At 40.8% G+C, this 23074-nt stretch overlaps 2 protein-coding genes across 4 annotated transcripts; one reads left to right on the plus strand and one right to left on the minus strand.

Annotated features, from left to right (window-relative positions):
• Positions 1-1467: 1467 nt before the first annotated feature.
• Positions 1468-21947, plus strand: klhl3 (kelch-like family member 3). 3 transcript variants are annotated; one of them, XM_034141469.1, is made up of 15 exons: positions 1468-1537; positions 2949-3086; positions 3866-3972; positions 4064-4185; positions 7276-7438; positions 7675-7784; positions 10568-10684; positions 12333-12482; positions 12661-12778; positions 13481-13678; positions 14122-14223; positions 14393-14521; positions 19402-19548; positions 19909-20052; positions 20140-21947. In XM_034141469.1, the coding sequence occupies exons 1-15, from the start codon at positions 1482-1484 to the stop codon at positions 20166-20168; spliced, it is 1830 nt and encodes a 609-aa protein (XP_033997360.1). In that variant the 5' UTR covers positions 1468-1481; the 3' UTR covers positions 20169-21947. The 3 variants fall into 3 exon arrangements, with proteins under 3 accessions (XP_033997360.1, XP_033997379.1, XP_033997370.1); XM_034141488.1 differs by having other exon boundaries at positions 19402-19542; XM_034141479.1 differs by having other exon boundaries at positions 1474-1537; positions 2952-3086.
• Positions 16630-19386, minus strand: LOC117491484. The gene is made up of 2 exons (XM_034141499.1): positions 18180-19386; positions 16630-17531 (listed from the first exon to the last, which is right to left on the minus strand). The coding sequence occupies exons 1-2, from the start codon at positions 18320-18322 to the stop codon at positions 16952-16954; spliced, it is 723 nt and encodes a 240-aa protein (XP_033997390.1). The 5' UTR covers positions 18323-19386; the 3' UTR covers positions 16630-16951.
• Positions 21948-23074: the final 1127 nt, after the last annotated feature.

Genomic DNA, 23074 nt, shown 5'->3' on the forward strand with positions numbered 1-23074 from the left:
TGGAGGGTTTTTTTAAAAGGGAAAAAAAACTGAAGTTTGGTAAAGTTGGAAAGGTACCGAGGCTTATTTCCATTAAAATAACAATTACAATAGTGTTTAAAATGGGGCCAAAGATTTCTGTTTGCTGCTTTAAGAAAGAAACATACACAAAAGTACAGGACTTTTATTTTCATTTCATTTCCTTTATTATCTTTGTGAGTTTTCATGTTTTGAGAGATTTTGTTAGCCTAAAGAGGACACCCCCCATCTCCGAGGGACACAAAAATAAAAAATAATTAAAAAAATAAAAAGTTGCTTTAAGAAAATTCACAGAAATTAAGCAAATGCAATAAAAAATACAAAATCCTTGACGCAAATGCCTTTATACCTTAAACAGATGTTATTATTGTAGTTAAGATTGTAAGGACGTGTTAGGAGATGTTTGAAGTGATTTTGGTAGAACTTGACTTTATGACAGGGACGTTATTTAATATTGCATTGAAGTCTGCTTAGAAAGACAACAATTGAAATGGAGCTACACGGACTTGAGTGATAGGCTACAACAAGATGGTTTTCAAATTGTAGTCACATTATTGGAACATTTGAAAAGAGGATTCGTGTTGGTGGATGTATTTATTAAAAATTAAAATGACAACTTTCTTATATCTTCATAATCGTCTCTCGATTTGAAATACTTTTTTTTATTTAACCTGTTCCTATTGGTCGGATCCAGTCAGCTGACATGGGACAGAACATGTCTGTCCCATGAACAAAATCTGCTGTTTTGACAGGAAGAAATGTCCAAACCTTTCCTGTTTACTGTCGTTTAAATATCTGTTTTGAGGCATGTTACTGGATATCTTTGTCCAGAAATGTCTCCGTAACACACTGCCAGTAGGCTACTCTCTGAAAAGAAAAGAAAAGAAAAAGACATCATTTAATTCAGGCAGACAATTGAATGTTGTTGGGTCATTTTAGAGTCAGTAGAGGAAGAATTGTTGTTAGTTTACATTACTAGTATTTTTAAAGTGCTGCTGCAAAGCGGGAGCAATGTTTTTTTTAACATGTTCTATTAAGAGTTTACTAACATGTCCAAATTGCACATATTGACACTAAAGCAGTGCTCTTGCTTTAAATTTCTTTGTGCTCTATTCTATTTTTCCCGAATAAGTTATACTTTTTACAAAATTGGCCATTTCAAAAAGTGGTGGGGACATGTCCCCAGCGCAAATGACGCCTATGGGAAAAGTACTAATAGCAAAATAATTGAAATACTCAAGTAAAATACAAGTCCCTCAAATGTGTACTTAGATACTTGAGTATACTTTAGTTACTTAACACCACTGCCCCTACCAGATGTCAAGATTTAAGATTGATCGGAATAAATGTGTCTTTTTACCATTATCATACTAGTCTGTCCAACTGCATGCCCATGTTTTTAGATTCTGCAGTGAATCATCTCGGTTATACACAATCTTTGTACAGCGGCTCACTCAGCGCTCATGCCCGCTGCTGCTGCTTCTGACTCTGGGAGGATGGACGGTGTGTCGCTGCCGGGGTGAGTTGGCTCAGGGGGGATTATTCTGTAAGGCTGTGATTCACGCTGCTTCTACATCTGTTGGATAACATTTTACCCCACATGATCCTCCGGACATAAACCCCACAGACAGTGCAACAGCTTTCTGCTAGCAACTCGAACTGAAGCTAGCCTTGTTGACTAGTTAGCTTCAGTTAGCTAGCACCGTTGGTTTGCCCAGCTGGAGCAGTTGAGTTGCTAACCAACCTGCCAGTTACCATGTAGATAAACTGTCACCAAGAACATACTTATATACCGAGTGTAGACCGTCAACCAAAATGTGACATTACTACAATTTAAAGTTACAATTAATGTGAGTTAACGAGAGCTATCATAAGCTTAGCAGTTTAGTTTTATGGTTGACAAAGCTAAGAGCTAGCCAGCCTTCCAACTTGACGCTCAAGAAACTCAAACAAACATAGTTTTCCATCTTTAAAAAAAAATGTTTGAATATAAAGAGACAGTTCAGTCAGAGTCATGATTGTTTACTGATTTGTACCTTTGTGAATTAAAACAATACTCTTTTTCCTGTTGTATATTCCTATATATCTCTGTTGCTTTGGGGAAAGTATTCAGTATTCTTTTAATATTGTGTACACTTTGGATATTCTAGTGATACATGGCTTTCTATCTATCTATCTATCTATCTATCTATCTATCTATCTATCTATCTATCTATCTATCTATCTATCTATCTATCTATCTATCTATCTATCTATCTATCTATCATGTGGCTTGTTAGTGCTGCATCATTATTATTCAAAACTGTAACTAGTATGTGGACAAAACACCTTGTGAGAACACAGTAGTAGTATATGTACTACTGTACATATAATCGTCTCTTTCCCTATCAACAAGGTGACTCATTAAACCAAGCAATTTTTGGAAAACAAAAGCGGATCCCCAGTCAAAAAGACAAGCTTGAATGATTATGTAGTGCAGTGAGGAAAGGGACATCCATTAGATTATTGCATTAACTTTACGAATAATGGATCTAAACATGGGCAATAAAGAAAACAACAATTTTACTACACTGATTAAACCTTTTTCCTACAGTGCAAACACATTTAGATTAAACTGAGTGGCCTGTCTGCTGATTGAGGAAACACTTTATTGTACATTAACAAACCAAAAAACCTATAATTAATTTAGGTTTGCTTATAAAGGTCAGTGTTAGCAGTGATCCCACGTATTTGATTGTTATCTCTCAGAATAATAACACAATATTTACACCAGCTACCAAATAAGTTTATTTAAAACACTCAATTTGACTTTTACCACAGTTATTCAGTGTTAAGTCCCTGTTTTATCATCATCTCATAACCCGAGAGATGAAACATAAACTGTGGGGTTGCCATTAATCTTTGCTGATTCTGCTTCTCTCATGTCTCAGCAGTCTGGTGGCCGCGCCGGCCTCGCCGCGTCCAAACTGCAACACGGATTCAGAGGAGGACACGATGAATGGAGGGCTGCACACCTTCAACCAGACGCACATGAGGAAGGCTTTCCAGCTCATGAACGAGCTGAGGAGGTGAGTGCCTGACGGTGTTGTTCGTTTCTTACAGAAAGAATCAGGCCACAAACACATGTCACCATAAAAATAACTACTGGCTGTGTACTTTGCTTGAGTTTGTATGCCTGTCTAACACGTGCCTCTTGCATGTTACACAAAGTACATACTTTTAGCTTTAAATGGTTACTATGTCTAATAGAATAACATTTTAATATATCATTTAATTATGTAAATTTTACCTTTTTTATTTGATACTTTTAAGTGTACGAAGTGCACACATGCATTAATGCCGTTATTCCATATTTGATATTAAATACCATATGCCTCCAATCTAATGATGCAGCTTTTAAAGCCCGCCACACTTTTCAGGTTCTTTGATGGTTTCAGTTTCAAAGAAAACCTAACAAGCTGAAAAAACACATGCAATGTACTGAAACTAATAGGGTTATGATGGATATGTTTGATTATGTGTAAAATGACTGCAATTACAGTCCTAAATGTAATTAAATAGTTGAGGGTTCAATCACAAAAAACTCAAATATTTGTTTCACTTGTGGTCCTCAGTAGAAAGTAAAATCATGACTGATATTAAAGTCAGAGCAGACTAGTAGGCCACTCTTGCCTGATAGTGATATTAAAACAGGAAATGCATAATTTCTCCGGGAGTCTTTGAATACAACCTGGGAAATGAACACCTCATTTGGCACATTTGCTGGCAGCCGTCCTCTCAATACTTGGCTTGTCACTGCCAACGCTTTATTCTCTATCTCACTCTCCGTTTCTCTTTTATACTTCAGTAAAAAGATGCTGTGTGACGTCCAGCTGGTGGCAGGGAGTGTTGAAGTGCCAGCTCACAGGGTGGTCCTGGCGTCTTGTAGCCCCTACTTCTGTGCCATGTTTACAGGTACACACACACACACACACACACACACACACACATTGGTTGAATGGCATGTGTGTCTACTGGCATTTGCTAACGTCTGTGTGTTTTGTAGGTGACATGAGTGAGAGCAAAGCCCATCAGGTGGAGATCAGAGAGGTGGACGGACAGACCCTGAGGAAGCTGGTGGACTACATCTACACGGCTGAAATAGAAGTCACAGAGGACAACGTCCAGGTGAGGGAGTGTGTGTGGGAGGCTGCGACTTTTAATACAGTGGTGAAGGGATGATGAATTTTTGTCGGCCAACCCTGAAGTTCAGGGAAAAGTAGTAAGACATAAGACTTCATTTTTTTACTTTTCAACAGCTGCCAGAGAGTTGATGAAGCGGCGAGTAGGAAGGGAGAGAGAGTTCAAAAAGTGTTTTCCTGTTTTTACTTGATATTTACTTCTTGTGTTACGCTGGCTTTTACCGTGTTTGCGTCTCTGGTTTAGCTTTTAAAGGTTTGGCCTTATATATGAACAGCAGTAGGATAATTTGAGGGAAAGTGACAGTCTCATCTCATTGGATATCCTCTGATGCTTTGTGTGATTTTGATCTCAGCATTTCCTCTCCTCTGTTGGTGGGATTACTTTCTAAGAAGCAAACTTGTTTTTGCTTGGGGGACAGCATTTCTAAACTCAATTCATTTTTGTCACATTTTCTTTTTCTTTTTGCTCAGTTATAAAGCATTGGGCACAGTAATAAAGCTTCCTTGGTTTGGAGGAGGAAACTTATCTTATAGCGGCTGTCGTGACCTTTGTCTGTGTGCAGTCTTTGTTTAAAGCCAACGTCAGAGCAACAACATAACAAGCTGGTTATAACTGCCAAAAATTTGGATTTTCAGGAATTTCAAAGAGATTTCCATGAATTCTGTGCGCAGTACAGTGGTTAACACCGTTTTTAAATGCTGTTTTGCTTCGACTTTGATTCAGAACACATTCATTTTAGCCTTTCGATCTGATATTTTGTTGTGGTAATTGTGAACTATTAGAAAAAATAATACAACAAAGGAAAATCTAGTTTGTGAAACAGCCTTTACATTTCAGACTCCTGCCATTAAAGGAACATACAATCTATTGTCTTCAAAGCAATAAAGCATATAAATAACTCTATATCTGGGACCACATGAGCAAAAAAGTTGTAGTTTTTTTTGGGTGATCAGAGTTTTTGCTTATCATAACATAAACCCTTCAATTAAGGACTGATCATTGGATTTTTTGTAAAATTTCAGACAGGCCAAAAATGAACCTGCCTGAGGACGGTGTTTATAACCAGAGAAGTAAGAGCTGGGAATGGTTGTGAGTTTTGCTGTGAAGCTCTGGTTTGAAGCCTTGTTTGTGTCGGTGGAGGCTGCATGGCTCTCACGCAGGGCTGTATGAATGCAGCAGGCAGGAAACTTCCTCTGATTATTAGCACAGGAAATGTGCATGGACAGAGGCAGGAAATCCTCCCACTGTTAGCAGCGTGCCTGCCTGATTGGCTCACTTGTTTGTGTTTTGACTACTGACTCAAATTTGGTAAAATATTAGTTTAACTTTTAATTTCTCTGAGCTTTCCTTTTAACAGACAATATGTGTGTTGTTTTAATCTGCCGTCAGTCCTGTATGGGCTGTGACGGCAGAGCTTCAGTGCCTGATGTTTCCCTTTAGCAGACATGATGCTTCAGGGCAGCTTCAGACAACAGGAGACCGTAACAACACACACTCGCAGGATGATGAGTGTGCAGACTCAGGCAGTCTGTCACTGACCTAGTTAAGATTGTGTGTCAGGATTGAGTTATGGGTGTCTGTCTGGTAGCATCGTGATTTTAACACTGCACTGACTGCTTTGCTAACTGACAGACTAAGGCGTTGTGCACACGGGAACGTTTGCGTTTATGCACAGTATGCGTATTCAAAAAAGTCTTCCGTTCACCTGCATTCGTTTCATTTAACGTGTCTGTTCAAACCAGACTGCTGGAAACGCTGTAGTACATATGTAGTACATAGACTGTAAGTGGCGCTGTAACTTCCGCCACAAAATACACCAAAAGCAGCGAAGAAGACTCCGCAGCAGCCCCGCAGCAATGTTGCCATGGCTACCCTTCTGTTTATGCCCCGCGGTGGATTTAGCAACATGTAGTTCATGTAATTCTCCATGTCCACTTGTTGCTGATGGTTGTGGTAGAGGAGCTGTAGATTTTGCACTAATATCTGTAGCATGGTCAGTAGCAGTAGCACTAGCAGTAGCTACTGACAGGAGGAAGTGTGTGTGTGGCGATTGCTGGTATTCAGCGGGATATAGTAATTTCCTCAGCATGTAAATATATGGATAAATGCAACGGGGAAGTTAACTGAAAGAAACCGAATCTGTGGATATTGCATCGACCGACCAAGAAGCACGTCTCCGTGGAGAGGACGCACTCAGAAAGAGAGATATTCTCTACAAACACCGGGTGAGATCGCTCCTTTGTCAATATAATGGATCAATGCATGAAATCTGACTCTGTTTATTTTGTTTAAGGAGTATATTGGGCGTTAACAATTCTGATTTGCCTTTTATAATATTATTTCATTCAAGAACCCCTTGTGCGTTTAATTAACACAGCTATTTTGATAGTTGATCGTTACAGATGGCTACTGGCCATGCTACAGCAGTGAGCAGGAGAGGTGGGGAGAGGCGGGGCTATCGTTATTTTTTCAGGAAATATTCGTATAGAGGCGATTACACGGACTCGGTTGACCCCCCCAGAGCGTTTCGTTTGCAAATCTATCCACCTTGGGACCCGTTATCGTTTGTGGGGTCAGTTTCTATCGGCCTCGTGTAAATAATAGGGCTCTACGCACGCGAAACTATGCAGATACAAGCAGTTTTGTCCTCGTGTAAACGGCGCCTTAGGTGTTGTAAATAAACCAAGCTGCATGAAAAAGTAATGTTCAGGCAATACACGTTGCAGAGATCAAAGTTAAATCAGCCGCTCTATTTATGTTGCAAACTTACTTCCACTAACAATCTGTATTGGATTTTATTCGATATATACGAGTATTAATATTCTGCTTGTCTTGTCACCAAGGTGATATTCACAGGGGTTATTGGCTGGCTTGTTAAAGTATTGATTAGTTTGCACTAAAAATAGATGGCTATCTGACTTCAAGCTATCAAATGTTTCTAAATGCTTGGCTGTGAATGGTAAAGAATTGTTTTTTAACACTTTTGATCATTTTGAATTAAGATTACCCAGAATAAGGGTTCCAAAGTCAGTTCCTTCCAGTAAATGTTTAAAATTACTTTCTCTCTGTGTTCAGGTTCTGCTGCCGGCAGCCAGCCTCCTGCAGCTGATGGACGTGCGTCAGGTGTGTTGTGAGTTCCTGCAGTCTCAGCTCCACCCCACCAACTGTCTGGGCATCAGAGCCTTCGCTGACCTGCACACATGCACGCAGCTCCTCGACCAGGCCCACGCATACGCCGGTAAGCTTCGCACCTCAATGTGTGTGTGTGTGTGTGTGTGTGTGTGTGTGTGCGTGCTCTCAGAAATGCCTCTTTGGAAGGAATGTGTTATGTTCCAAGGGAAAGTGTTAAATGCTGAAATTCACACAACAAATGTGATACTTGACCACTGTTGGGTATTGTATTTGCATGTTACAGAGCTTAATACAAATATTTGCTGTGTGGCGTGTGTAACCCTGCTGGTTTGTGTCTCTCAGAGCAGCACTTCTCTGAGGTGGTGCAGGGAGAGGAGTTCCTGGGCCTCTCTCTGCAGCAGGTGTGCAGCCTCATCTCCTGCGACAAACTCACCGTGTCCACTGAGGAGAAGGTCAGCAGCAGCACCACGTACACCCATATTATACTAATATTATGAGATGAGACTACATTATATACTATACTATAAACTATCGTCTTACATTTTGAAGAATGGAGTATAATGGCTTAGGTGCAAAACATATTTTTTTAATTTATCTTTACGCACTCAGTCATTAAAATCAGGTGTGTAAATATTTTATGAAAACCCAAATACAAATAAACTACATTATCCTTGCAATATCAATGTCGAGGTATTTTGCCAAAACTGAATTCCGCCCTTAAATAAAAGCAGTTTGTCTCTTCCCTTGTTGGTAAAAGAAAATGTAAGAATTACGATCTTAAGTACGCAAAACAACAATCTGTGTCTGTATTAAAAGACATTGTCCTCGTCATCATGCCACACAGAGACTTCCTTTTGACAGACCAGCAGCAGACGGACATGTCGTCCTCTACACTAGTTGCTAAGGTGAGCTCATCAGATGAGTTCCTGAGGACGACATGTCCGTCTGCTGCGAGTCTGTCACTCGTCCTGCTGTCAGCAGAGAGAGAGAGAGAGAGCCACACTGTCACACTGCTCAGTGTCAAACTGTCTGAAACAGTTACTGCCGAGTTATCTGTTTCATTTTAGATCCCTGGCCGGATCAATATAAGTGTATAGACATAAGGGCCACCGCTTTCGTATTGCACTCATGTTTATAGGAATGTGATAGATGAAATGTCTTGTTTGTGTGGACCCAAATTTGAAGCCACTAAGAACAAGGAAACCTCTTGGAAGCATTTACACATTTTACACTGCTAGCCCTAGTAGTCACATCAGCTACATGACAACAAACCCTTAAAGGTCCCATGTCATGGCCATTTTTACTGATCATAATTCCATTGTTGAGGTCTACTAGAATAGATTTATATTGTGCAATTTTCCAAACTCACATTGGTTTCTCATACAGCATCTCTGTATAGTATGTGTATTCACACTCTGTCCTACACGGCTTGTTGGAGCTCCTGCCCCTCCCCTTGTGAGCCCAGTCTGCTCTGATTGGTCAGCTCGCCCACTATGTTCTGATGAGTCCACCACCGTTACAGCGGAACATCAGTGATTATGTGTTACAATGGCGTTAGCAACCAGAAAATGACACCAGTAAGGACAAAACAGATGAGAATGCTGCGTGGGGTCTGGGTGCCGTGTTGGCGGACGTTGCGCGGGACGTTGCGCGGCTCGCTGCTGCGAGGAGCGGATAGTGTGAGCTGGGTTAATTTCCTGCTTGCTACGTGGGGTCTGCGAGACAGCGAGACATCGGGAATGGACGCGGGAAGGGGGGGTGCTGAGGGGGCTGCAGCACCCCCATCTGCCGGCTGGTCTTAGTGAGTTGGTGTGAGATGACCCAAACAAACAATAAATGTATTGCTATTTAATAAGCTTAAAGGTAGGGTAGGTAAGAATGGAGAAACCAGCTCGAGTGCGCTAGAATTTGAAAGTACGCAGCCGAAAAAAATCTGCCCCTTCCTTCAGACTTCCTTACAGAGCCCCTCCTCCAACACACACGAACGCGCACATGACCAATGAGGGCACGAGATAAGTTTGTGCACGAGATGGAAGGCTGACAGGCAGGTAGGCCATCCAGTTATTTTAGCCGGGCCGGCTAAAATGATTGGTCGTGCTTTTTACAGCGCCACGGCTTCCACAGATGACATTTTTTAATGTATTTATTGTCAAAGCATTTAATGTATTCATTGCTATCAGGATGTTAAGAGCATTCCATGGAATATAACAAAAAGTGTTTCTGAAGTGAATTACCTACCCTACCTTTTAAGTGGTTATATAATTAATCATATAGTGTTTTTTTAATTCAATATAACTCTTATAGATAGTGTCTGCCATTTACTGTCTCTTTTATGAGACACATTATACATTGTGGACACATTGTTGTTAGAGTCTTCTAGTTTGAACCCTGAATTAGAAGAAGGTGTCGGAAGTCGCTGAGTAACGGCCCTCTTCCTCAACTACCATCGTTGTCGTTCCTTTGTGCTCAGCAGGGGGGGGGGGGGCACTCAAACCCCAGGAGAGGCTCAACTGAATGTGTGTTAATCAATGAATTTGAAGAGGTAGATTTTGGAAGAAACACATGCACAACAAAGGTCTGCCACCTCTGGTATACTGCCGTCCTGCTGGGAGCAATCGATATTGGTATTTCCCAATGAAAGAAAGCAGTTTCTACAGCTTTAACGAGGCAATTGATACAATCAGTGAGTTCAATTCATCTAAATGTTCCGGCGTGTCAGCTCGTTGAACAATGTCTGAAGCCCGCCATCTACAAACCTGTTTAATTATGCAATCAGTTTTGCTCCTGCATCCCCAATTAACCAACTTGTTAACATATACACACAGTTTATTTTAAACACACAAGAGTACGGACCTTGACATTTCATTGTATTTTTCACCAGAACCAGAAAGCAAAGTGTGTTTTTTTTATTCAGAAGGAAGTTTATTCGTGCTTGACAAAATACATAGCAAAAAAAATCCAAACCTAACATTTCAAAAGTAAAGACACATAGATATAGATTAGAAACATTTCCAAATGTGTTGAGTATTTCGCTTTGTGTAAATGTGTTCAGTTTTCAGAGGTAACAGACCTAAAACTACACAAAACCATACAAAGACAGATAAAATGACTGAATCTGGATCAGTTTAACAATTTAACAATTCCCCCCCTTCTGTATTTGGGTTCCCTCTCTACTGTCTCCCTCTCTACTGTCTCCCTCTCTTCTGTCTCCCTCTCCTCTTTCTCTCTCCTTCAGGTATTTGAGGCGATGATATCTTGGATAAAGTCCGATAAGCCAGCTCGTCTGGAGTACATGCCCAAACTGATGGAGCACGTCAGACTTCCACTGCTGTCCAGGGATTACCTGGTGCAGGTAAAATCAATACTGCTCTGCTTTCTACACTAAGGCGCCGTTTACACGAGGAGAAAACTGCTTGTATCTGCATAGTTTCGCGTGCGTATAGCCCTATTATTTACACGAGGCCGATAGAAACTGACCCCACAAACAATAACGGGTCCCAAGGTGGATAGATTTGCAAACGAAACGCTCTGGGGGGTCAACCGAGTCCGTGTAATCACCTCTATACGAATATTTCCTGAAAAAATAGCGATAGCCCCACCTCTCCCCACCTCTCCTGCTCACTGCTGTAGCAACTATCAAAAATAGCTGTGTTAATTAAACGCACAAGGGGTTCTTGAATGAAATAATATTATAAAAGGCAAACCAGAATTGTTAACGCCCAATATACTCCTTAAACAAAATAAACAGAGTCAGATTTCATGCATTGATCCATTATATTGACAAAGGAGGATCTCACCCGGTGTTTGCAGAGAATATCTCTCTCTTTCTGAGCCGTCCTCTCCACAGAGACGTGCTTCTTGGTCGGGATGCAATATCCACAGATTCGGTTTCTTTCAGTTTCTTTCAGTTTCAGTTTCGGGGCTTAAACAGAAGGGTAGCCATGGCAACATTGCAGCGGGGCTGCTCGGTTGCTCTTCTTCGCGGCTTTTGGTGTATTTTGGCGGAAGTTACAGCGCCACTTACAGTCCCAGCATATGTACTACAGCGTTTCCAGCGGCCTCGTTTGAACAGACACGTTAAATGAAACAAATGCATGTGAACGGAAGACTTTTTTGAATACGCATACTGTGCATAAACGCAAACGGTCCCGTGTGAGCGGGGCCTTAGTTCTACACTTTCTACTTTAGCCCGCTTCACTGCATTTTTCTGTTATGAATGTCACCTATATATGTTTGTAGTTGTAGAAAAGGGTTGGCACTTGAATATTGTCAAGACTATGAATAAAACTACATAAGTAACCCAAGTAAGTAAGACCAAAGGATATGTGAGTGAGGCCTGAAGATGATCTGCTAGTCCTCCAACAACCTTCCTGGACTTTTAGTTTTAACAAACTAAACCAAAAACATCACGATTAAATGAAAATAATATGTTGGCGATGCATCCTATTAAAAATAATTCTGACTAAAATTGAAACTAACAAAAATAATCTTCTTGAAATCTAAGTGAGTCCACTGCTTAACCTTTTACTATTTTTTTTAACACACACACTGTGAGGAAATGCTGCCTGCTATTCTCTGATCCATCGCAGACACAAAAAACAAATAAATACAAAACAGGAATTAGTGTCTTTTGTAATTACTACATAAAAAGTAACCATGTTGAAAAAAAAATGTGAGGTACTATGATATTAATAGTAATGTGGTACCTGACCTGCTGCACGCTCCAGGTGCATGTAAACCCACCCATTTTAATAAGGTACATAAAGATAGGGGGAGGCTGTGGCTCAGTGGGTTTGCTGATCTTCGGATCAGGGGAGCACTGGTTCAATCCCCACTGCATTCAGCATGTCATAGTGTCACTGGACACTTCACCCCAAAATTGCTGTGTGGCGATTGCTCAACAGTATTGAGTGTATGTTAGTCGCTTTGGGTAAAAGCAGCTAACAAGTGACCTCTAATGTAATGTAATAAAATGTCCTGAAATGTGCTTCCTGTTTCAGATTGTCGAGGAGGAGGCTTTGATAAAGAACAACAACACCTGTAAAGATTTCCTCATAGAAGCCATGAAGTATCACCTGCTGCCAGCCGACCAGCGACACCTCATCAAGACAGACCGGACCCGACCCCGGACCCCCATCAGCATCCCAAAAGTACACACACGCACACACACACGCACACACACGCACGCACACACACGCACGCACACACCCCTCACGTCAGATTAAACACAGACTCTCCATGTTTAAAAACGTCTGTATCAGATGAGAATTGTTTTTTTTGTGACCTCCCTGACTGTGTGTGTCTCCCTGACTGTGTGTGTGTGTGCAGGTGATGATCGTGGTGGGCGGTCAGGCTCCGAAGGCGATCCGCAGCGTGGAGTGTTACGACTTCCAGGACGACCGGTGGTACCAGGTGGCCGACCTGCCGTCACGACGCTGCCGCTCAGGTGTGTGTGTGTCTGTAGAGTAGTGGAGTCCGCCAATTCTACTGTTTTCAACCTGTACTAAAAACTAGATGTACATCTGGTTGGACAAACACTTTGGGTTTTTGGTGTCAGTCTCCAGAAGCTCTGTGTTTGATTGGGACCATGCAGCCCCAGTGTTTGGTATGTAAGTAGTTGGGTACATGGGGAGTAAACACAAACATTTTATAGTAACATTTAAATAGTAGAACCATTTGATTTAGTCTAATCCACATGTCTCAGCAAACAAGTGACTATAACCAATTGGGCATTACAATGAGTTTCCCAAGGGTGCTGTATTTTCACAACATTAATTTAAAATATAAAAGATGGATTTCAAGTGGTGGTTGTGAATAAATGTATACAATATACATCACATTTCACTATTTTTTATTTGAACTTGTCAGCAAAGTGTCTAATTCCTTAAATCTAAACTAAAGGCAGCAACTGATCAGATTTGATCACATATTGATAAAATCTTGATTCCAAATTGTCCTTGAATGCACCAGAAATGATAAAAACAGTACCTCCTCCAGTCAAACTGTAAAAGAAATGTTGTATGTTGATTGTTGTTTTAAACCTACACATCACTTTCACTCGAAAACAAAAACCTTGCCACCTTGAACCATTCTCATGCAGGGAAACGATCCGTATGAATAACTTTATCCCTTCACCCTGTGTGTCCAGGTGTGGTGTCCATGGGGGGCCGAGTGTTTGCAGTGGGGGGGTTCAACAGCTCTCTGCGGGAGCGCACGGTGGACGCGTACGACGCAGCGAGGGACCAGTGGAGCGCCGTGGCCAGCATGCAAGAGAGACGCAGCACGCTGGGGGCCGCCGTGCTGGGAGACCTGCTGTACGCTGTGGGGGGGTTCAACGGCAGCATAGGTACACACACACACACACACACGCTCATACAGAGCAAAAGGCTGAGCTGTTAGTAACGATTAGTAACAAGTATATATATTGATTTTGTGTACCCTTTTTTGTGGGGTCCAATTTTGCGAAGAAGTTGTGTTCAAAGTATACAATTTCAGTTAAGATATGTCTGAAAAAATGTGTGAAGAGTGAAGTTGATACAGGTAACGAGTGGAATGCTGATTAAATGACATTATCCAACCCTGTTTTCTCTCATCTGGTTGAGCATCTTGATCTGTTTGAACAGATTCTGATTATTTGCAGTAGCACCGCCTACCTCAGTGTAAACATAAAGAGACATGGGAGATTTTCTCTGTTCTCACAACTACCAGCTTGAGGCAACATACTGTATCTCACCTACACACTGATCCCACACACGCCAGATAATGTTTGTGTTTCTGTCATTCCTTCAGGTTTGTCGACAGTAGAAGTCCTCAACTATAAAACCAACGAGTGGATGTACGTCGCCTCCATGAACACCAGACGCAGCAGTGTGGGTGTAGGAGTGGTCGACGGTAAGACAACAAGTGTGTGTGTGTGTGTGTGTGTGTGTGTGTGTGTGTTTGTGCGCATGTGTGTGTATGTTTCTCTCATTGTGTGACTATAGTGACAACATGTGACATTACAATGAAAAGCTGAAATTCTGATTTCACAATTGTGGTGTGTGTGTGTGTGTGTGTGTAGGTAAGTTGTATGCAGTGGGAGGTTATGATGGAGCGTCCCGTCAGTGTCTCAGCACGGTGGAGGAGTACGACCCCGTCGCTGATCAGTGGTGCTACGTGGCTGACATGAGCACACGGCGCAGTGGAGCAGGTACACACACACACACACACACACACACACACACAAAATCTGTTAAACTGAGGCCTGTACTACGAAGCTGGTTCAACCTAACCTGGATATGTTTGAGTTAGCCGGTTGGCCCAATCCAAAACATACGCGCTCTGGCTAAACTGTACTACGACGCTGGTTATCAAGTGGATCGCTCAAGCCAGCCGTGTCCTATCTAGTTAGGTGCGCGTTCACATGAAAGGGGTGGTATTTGGAGCATTCGACCAATCTCAAACACGGACAAGCGTACTGACAGCGCAGCGTCATACTTCCTGAATGAAAAGTGAACTTTAATATTAGTCAAATATGAAGAAGTTAAACTTTAAACATCCATGACTTAAACACTTTATCCAGGAAAAAAGCCACATAGCTGCACCTGCAAGGTGAATACAGCTGGTAAAAGAAAAAGTGTTTGAATGCGTACATTAACAGGTTTATGAAATCACTGCCCCGTCCAAGACACGATCTGACTTTAATTAGGAGAATTTGACTCGAGTGTTTCATCAACTTAATGTGTTGCTTAAAATAATACTTCTGCATACAGTATGTGACACTGAGTGTTGCACGGCCAGATACGGCTCAAGAAGCTGACTCAAATAAGGAAATATATGATACATTATGATGTGATATGATATGAATGATAATGGGACACATCTACGTCTGCACTCACAGTGCCGCGGACTGTACTTAATGTTACTCTGATCCGGTTACTTATGTCGTGGCAGATATTTAAGTAAGCTTTCTTAACGCTAATATTATAATAGTCAGATTGCTCTGAAGATGGGAGGGGATATTCTATTAATTTTCACGTTCACACAGTCAGTTGATTTTGGCCGGCCGTCTTTCCTGCAACGGCAGTTTTTCTGTATTTCCTCTATCCTGTAATATGACTTGATCGCTTTAAACTCCGCACACGGAGCTCTGATTGGTCAGCAGGCAGTGCTTTCACTGAGTTGATCTCTTAGCCTGCCACCTAACCTGCTCCGGAGCAGGTTTGCCGCTCAGCATAAGTTACCATGGAAATCTAGCCTGCTAAAAAGAGAACCAGCGTCGTAGGACCGGAAAGCCCGAGATTTCCCTGAAGTTAGCCGGCTAAGCGAAAATCCAGCTTCATAGTACAGGCCTCTGGTGACTGAAAAGTGAGTTTTTCTTGTCATACTATTTTTTTCTTTGGACACACTTCTTTTTATTTATGAAAAAAAGCACTCTAAGGTGGCGGATGACTAAATATAGTATCCAAATAAAATAAGAAACTACAAGGAACGTAATGAAGTAATCATTATCTCTGAACTCATAACAAATAGTCAAAAATATGCATTGGAGAAAATATTTTTTCTGGAAAACATTTATGATGTTGTTTTTTTTTCACACATTTTTCTAAAATCTTGACTTTGACCATTGATACAATTCAGATGTTTCATGTCCTCAAAAAGTGCCTAGGTTGTATCCTGTTAAGCCCCAAGCCTGTTTTTCAGGTTTCAGGCTCGAAAATGACATGCCCAGAACAAATGACTATAACTTCACTTCTAAAAGGGTTAAATTAATAATTAAATTAATGTAGAAGTGTCAGAATCAATATAGATGTTTCTGTGTCAGAGTAAATTCAGATGGAACATAGTAAAAAAGTGTAAATTCTTACCTCCGCCTAAAAAAATAACATTACTTATAGTGAAAACCACCCTTGAATGATTGGTTAGTAGCCTAAAAGCTTTGGGAATCCAAAGTATAACATATAATAAGTACCCTGTATCGAGATTGAGGCAAAACAAGTGAAAATTGACCTTTTTAGAGAGGTTTAGGGAAAAAAAGTCTAGGCGGACTAAGCTTTGGGCACATTGGGGAACGTCTGGTTCCATCAGTGCCATTTGACCTTTTTCAGGTACCAGACTGTAAAAATCATTTTATAACATTGAATCATCACTATAGGTATTCATTCCATCAACAAATTAAAAATAAATAATAATAAAAATAAATAAATAAATGATTATTGTCAAATTTAAAAAAAAAAATAAAAATATTTAAGTGCGTGTGTGGTGGGGGTGTGTGTGTGTGTGTGGTGAGTGTGTGTGTGTGGGGGGGTGTGTGTGTGTGGGAAGTTCCCTCTTTGCATGAGATGCATGTTTACTTGCACAATAAAAATTAGGAAACATAGGAAACATTTGACTCCAACTGGAGCAGATTTATTTAAAAAATGTTAGCAACACACTACACAATAACACCACACTTTAGGTAAAAACAACAAGCATTTTTTGGGTAATAAACACTCTCAAAACTTTATACAAACCCTGAATGTTACAGTATTATTCCAGTAAGTCATGCCATGCCCTGAAACAGTTCTTTTTGGGAGTGAAGCACAGAGGGACCTGACACTTCCTGCAGTACACAGGTGTCTTCACCCTTCTGCTGCCAGCATCAGAGCACTTCCTGCAGTACCTCTTGACCGTGGTGGCATCTTCCCCATAATACTCGGGCATGCATGTCAGTGATGGTGTGGGGTGTTGGTGGGCGGGGTGGTGCTGCTGCAGGGACTCCAGAAAACTCAACCATTTCTTTAGCAAGCTGCTCCCTGAAGGACTTCTGTGTGAGTGGCTTCGCCCTGGCGGGGTCACCCCTCCTCTTGTGCAGCTCCTTGTAGAGAAGGAAGCTGTTCACCACGGAAATATCCATAAAATAGTAAAAAAAAGTCTTGTACCATTTCATCGTTTTGTGACGAACGCTGTAGTATCCAATCAAAGCGTCGGACACATCCACACCGCCCATGCTTCTGTTGTAGTCCACCACAGCGTCAGGAACGGTAACATTCTTAGTCTGCCACACACCACGCTCTTCTTCATCAGAAGATGCAGAGGCAGGCTGAATTACTACTGGTGCAGATGCCCGGCGTCGTAACTTAGGTGTGTCTGGCTCTGAATGCTGCTTTGATTGGCGTTGTAGCTTGGACGCAGACGTTGATGGCTGTGATCCAGAAGCCATTTCATTATCGTCTTCCTCACTGTGAAACCAAATGTGGAAAAAACAAATAGATTAATTCACTGGCTTGTACTTTCAAAAATGTAACTCAAATCAGAAATAATTTCTCTACAACAACAGCAGAACATCAATTTTGAGTGTGTGAAATAACAGTATATCACTCAAAATGTATACCATGTAAATTATGTGAGACGGGGTTGATATAATCTGTTCAATATTTAATATTAATATTCCGTCCGTCATATATTTATATATGTATGTGTCTATTTTATATGTATATATATATATATATATATATATTTGTATATTTTATATATATATATGTGTATATTTTATATATATATATATGTATTTGTATATTTTATAAATATGTATATTTTATATATATATATATATATATATAATACCGTGTTAAATTCAACATGTATATTTTCTACTGTCTTGTTTATTTCTAGTCTTTGAACAATAAACGGCCTCCATTTTATTTGTATGTTGTTGAGTGTGTGAAATAACATTATATCACAAGATGGATGCCGTCGTGTTATAGTTACGTGTGTGAAATTACTATAGACGAATACTCAACACCAAATAAATAACTAAAAGATAAAAACAGATGAATACTCTTACACCAAATAAATAAGTAATAGATACAAACAGAGAGATGACATACCTTTCCGTTGGTGGAACTTCATAATCGGAGTCATTACTGTCCCCTTCATGCGTGACAAGATCACTATCTTCCGAAGGAGAGTCCTCAAATACTAGTTCCAATGCCTCCTCGATGGACAATACAGTCTTCTTTCTGGCTGCCATTGTTCAAATGAAGAGAAAGAAAACAAATCCGGCTGTTGCTGTGCCGTTCTCTGCGCTCCTCTCAATGTGGTTCTGCTGCGTCAAAAACGTAGGAGGAGTGTAGGTAAGCAGCATATACTGGCCTGATGTACACTTAGCAGGACCCTATCTCTGGAACCCATTGGTCGATTTGCGTGATTTACACATTTTTTGAATCGTTAGAGCCAATAGAATCGAGTGGCAGTTGGAAAATACGTAAATACTTTACGGCGGGGGAGGGGGGGCTATGCGTAAACTGCATGTCCAGCAGCTGAAGCCATGGACACCTAATCTTTGTACCTACCCTTCTGCCATGAATGAAAGGATTGATTATCAGGAACAATTCTAAAGTGACTAAGAGACATTGGATTAACCTTGAGCAGCGTTTTTATTCCGTTGAACACAACTTTTGATCACAAAAGAGCCAAGGTAAGACCTAATTATTGTCATGGATTTGAAAACTGATGTTGTTTATTTGCTATGTTCTGGCTGCTAGCTCAGTGAATTCTTGCCTGCAGTGATGGGGTATTTATACCCATGGAATCTGTGGAATCTCAGCTTTCAGATGATGTGTTGTTTGTGCAGAAAATATTAATTATAAATGATCGTTTTTGTGAGTTATGAGCAGAAATAGCATTAGTCCGTCTTTGCTAAGGGCTCATTGAAAGGCTTCTTGTGGGAATTTATTTTTGAATTTTTGATTTTTTTTTTCGTGTGTCAGTTAGCTGAATTTCTTCCCGTCAGCTGGGTGTGGAACATTAATAGTTTCATAAATGACACTTCAGAGATCACACTGGTGCTAACATATGTCGCATTTTCGGACCCGCCGAAGGGTCCGTGGGGTTTAACAGGTTAATAGCTGCTGGAGGTGTGTCCTATCATCATTATCATACTGAAGAGTGTGGTCATCCAGTATCAGTCACAAAGCCTGTCTTATAGAGAAACAGCCCCCCCCGGTGGTCTGCAACTGGAACCATTAAATACACTCACCCAAACAACACCAAGAAACAACCCACCCTCTTGCTTGTAAAATAAACACACATAAATTGTGTTCTGTGCAGGGGTGGGGGTGCTGAGCGGTCAGCTGTATGCAGCCGGGGGGCACGACGGCCCCCTGGTGAGGAAGAGCGTGGAGGTGTACGACCCCACGACCAACAGCTGGAGACTCGTCTGCGACATGAACATGTGCCGACGAAACGCAGGTACAGGTAACAATAACACACACTCACACACACACTCATACTCACTCACAAACTCATCCACACACACATTCATCCTCACACACACACACACACACACACACACACACACACACACACACACACACACACACACACACACACACACACACACACACACACACACACATTCTATTTACATGTATATAGACTTTTTTTTAAATATTTGATTATATATGTTGCATTGTTGGAGGAGCTCAGGTCAGAAGAATTTCATTGCCATTTCTACACGATGTAAAGTTATGGGATCTATATTGTTGCGTACATACCATTTACTGTGAGCATTGTACATTTGTTGGCTTGAAACGTCTATCACTGTCTCTCCTGAAGGTGTGTGTGCCATTAACGGGCTGCTGTACGTGATTGGGGGAGACGACGGCTCCTGTAACCTCTCCTCCGTCGAGTATTACAACCCGGCCATAGACAAGTGGAGCCTCATCCCCACAAACATGAGCAACGGACGCAGCTACGCAGGTAACATCAGCATCACACCGTCTTCACATTTCACCTGTTTCTCCCACTGTTTCTCTCCCTCACTCTCTCTTGTCCTCACCCCTCCAGGAGTCGCAGTGGTTGACAAGCCTTTATGACAGGGCTCCTCCCACAGAGACCCCCCACTGAAGCTCAGCAGGAAGAAATGGACAGGACGCCGCTAGTTGCCTGAATCATGGATGCATCTTGAGGAGTTTTTCTGGCGCCTTACCACATCCTGACTTTGTTGCTATGTCCGTTTCCATCCTGACTTTTAAAGAACACAGCTGCACTGGATAACAGACAGTTTCCACAGGAGGGCGGGCTCAAACAAACGTTGCCTTGGCGAGTTTTTAAAAATGCCGAGCACATACCAAGCGGCTGCATCAGCTCTGACTTTAACGGCCAAACTGAGTGCTTTAGATGTTTAGTGTTGTTCATGTGATGCATCAGATCCAGCACTTGAACACCAGCTGACTTCAGACCACCTTCAGTGTTAACAGTGTTGCTGCGATCATCAGGAGACGAAGCGTTATCCAAAATCCTGGAAGCCTGGACTCGCCGCTGGAGACTTTTTTTAAATTATGAGACGGCCACATTTGAAGAATTAACCTAAAGAGCTACAGAACAATGTAAAGAATGTAGAAAACATCTTATATGCAAATCAGCGTTCATATTTAATATGTTTGAGATTGTTTTTAAGGAGGTTGAGAACCACTCGCTGAGGCCAGGTGATCTGATTGGACGGGAGGACTTTGTCTGTCGTCGACGCACTACTGATGCACTGATCAATGCACTGACTGACCTGCTGTCCTCCAAACTCATGGGGGGATTTAAACTCACCGCTTAAAGGCCAATTATTTCATCAGATATTGTAAAAAAAAAAAAAAAAAAAAGTGCCAGTTTTGCTGATCCGAATCCTGCTGGAGGTTTCTTGCCTAAAGGAGAGTGTCAAAATGCACTGAAGAAACAACTGTATAATTCTAATGTAAAAGATGCAGGTTTAAGATTTTCTATTTATTGTTTCAGGACATTTGATCACATAGCATTTATTGCTTCAAAGGGAGGGTCTCATTTCCTCCGCCTCATGTTAAACTTGTGCTCCGCTCACACTCATGCAGATGATGGTGGGTGCATTTCGATGACTGACTGGTGCCATAGCTTTTGAAGAAAAATACATTTAGAGAAGCTGCTTTTATGAGAGTTTTCATTTCTGCCTGCAATCTTCCATAAATCATGGGGCGATCGGCCTTCATCTCAACGCCCTCTGACAAAAAATGTACAAAATACTGCACCGACCATGCTGTTGTTTTTGTATGATTAGCTAAATAATGTCAACTACATAACTCCCACCTCTTATATTAAGTTGAATGTATTTTTGTCATGGTTGCAGGAAGTTTACTACAGATAATTACAAGTATAAAACTACTAGAAACACTCTTCACATATGGACCTATGGAGCTCACTGTTATAATCAGTTCAACAGCAACATTTTTGACATACTTTGTGTTATAATCAGTGCAACAGCAACATTTTGACATACTTTGTGATGTTTAACTAAGGAAATTCCTAAACACCGCCACGATACATTTCTGACATCTAGGACTGTGCAGTAATGCAGAGGAAAGCTTGGATTGTGTGGTGCGTTCAAGTGTCTGCAGAGGAGTCAGAGATCACAGTTAAAAAGACTGAACAACAGGAAATATTGAAGTTATATTAGCCCCTTCTTTTTCAATTCAATTTAAACATCTTGTGCCATGTTTGAAAGAACCCTGACATTCGTGTATTCATTTATTAATGTTTCCTACATAAGAGACTCATTAGTTACACATATTACATTGATATTTCCAACACATACTGTATGAATGATCGTCATTAAAGTTGTTTTTTTATCGTACCATGAACACTACTTTTTGTTCCATTGTAGGAGTTTTTGAGGGCACTTAATACAGCGAGTATTACACCCTTTCAGAATTTGGCAATTAAAATTACAGAAGTAGATAAATGCACTGAAGGTGATTTGAAACGCAGCTTCTGCTTCTGGACCCAAAGGAAAACCATTTCCTGAACGATCTACACTGTCTTTACTGCTCCTTTAAATATAAACTACTCGCAGTTAAATATTCAAGTCGCTATAACCTGATGAAATGGAAACCAGTGGCTCCCTGGAGTATTCATTGTTCAGTCTAATAATACTGTTACACGATAGTACAATACTCAACAGGAAGTAACTATATGCAATGTATTGTAGACGGGCTAAAACATGCAAACAAATACAGCCTTGTGATTGACGTTGGAGTTCATTGAGCATGGAAATGAACAATTTTAAGGTCCATTTAGTTGCTGTCCTGGAGCTTTTGACGGTTTCAATCAGCTTTCATTCGCAGATTGGAGCTTCTAAAACTGTTTTGAGCGTCCTTCGAGGATTTATCATGTGATGTGGGATCAACTTAGTGAAGACTCGGTCAAAAAGCTCCAGAACAGAAACTAAATCAACCTTTCTGTCAGATCTTCTTTGTGAAGAGGGATGGTTTGGAAGTTTTCAAATGAATAATGTTCTTACTAAGTGCAGATGTTATATTTTTAATATCATAAACTGGATGTTGTGAACTAAAAACATTTGATATTGAGCTCATTGATTGTGTATTGTTTGTGACGGTTTCATAGTGAAGATTGTGCACTGACATACATAGGCCTACAGGTGGTTTGTAAACATTCAAAGTTGAAATAATTTGAATGAACCACCAATACTGACTCGTGTTTCTTATGCTTAAAATATGAACTTGATACATTGAGAACTTTAAGAGAACATGGATGCAGATGGTTTGAATCTCAAAAATATGCTTCTTTGAAAGGAACATGTTGGTTTCATTACACAATATAACATGTCACATTAATGACAGCACACAATACAAAAACATTGTGATGTGTTTTAAGGACAGTGGTAAACTTTATATCTCGGTAGGCAAAATCATAACCCCACTACACGTAATGTGATCTAAATTGATTTAGTTTGTTCTGCTGT

The sequence above is a fragment of the Trematomus bernacchii genome, unplaced genomic scaffold (assembly GCF_902827165.1).
Source record: "Trematomus bernacchii unplaced genomic scaffold, fTreBer1.1, whole genome shotgun sequence".
In the NCBI taxonomy this organism is placed as follows: domain Eukaryota; kingdom Metazoa; phylum Chordata; class Actinopteri; order Perciformes; family Nototheniidae; genus Trematomus; species Trematomus bernacchii.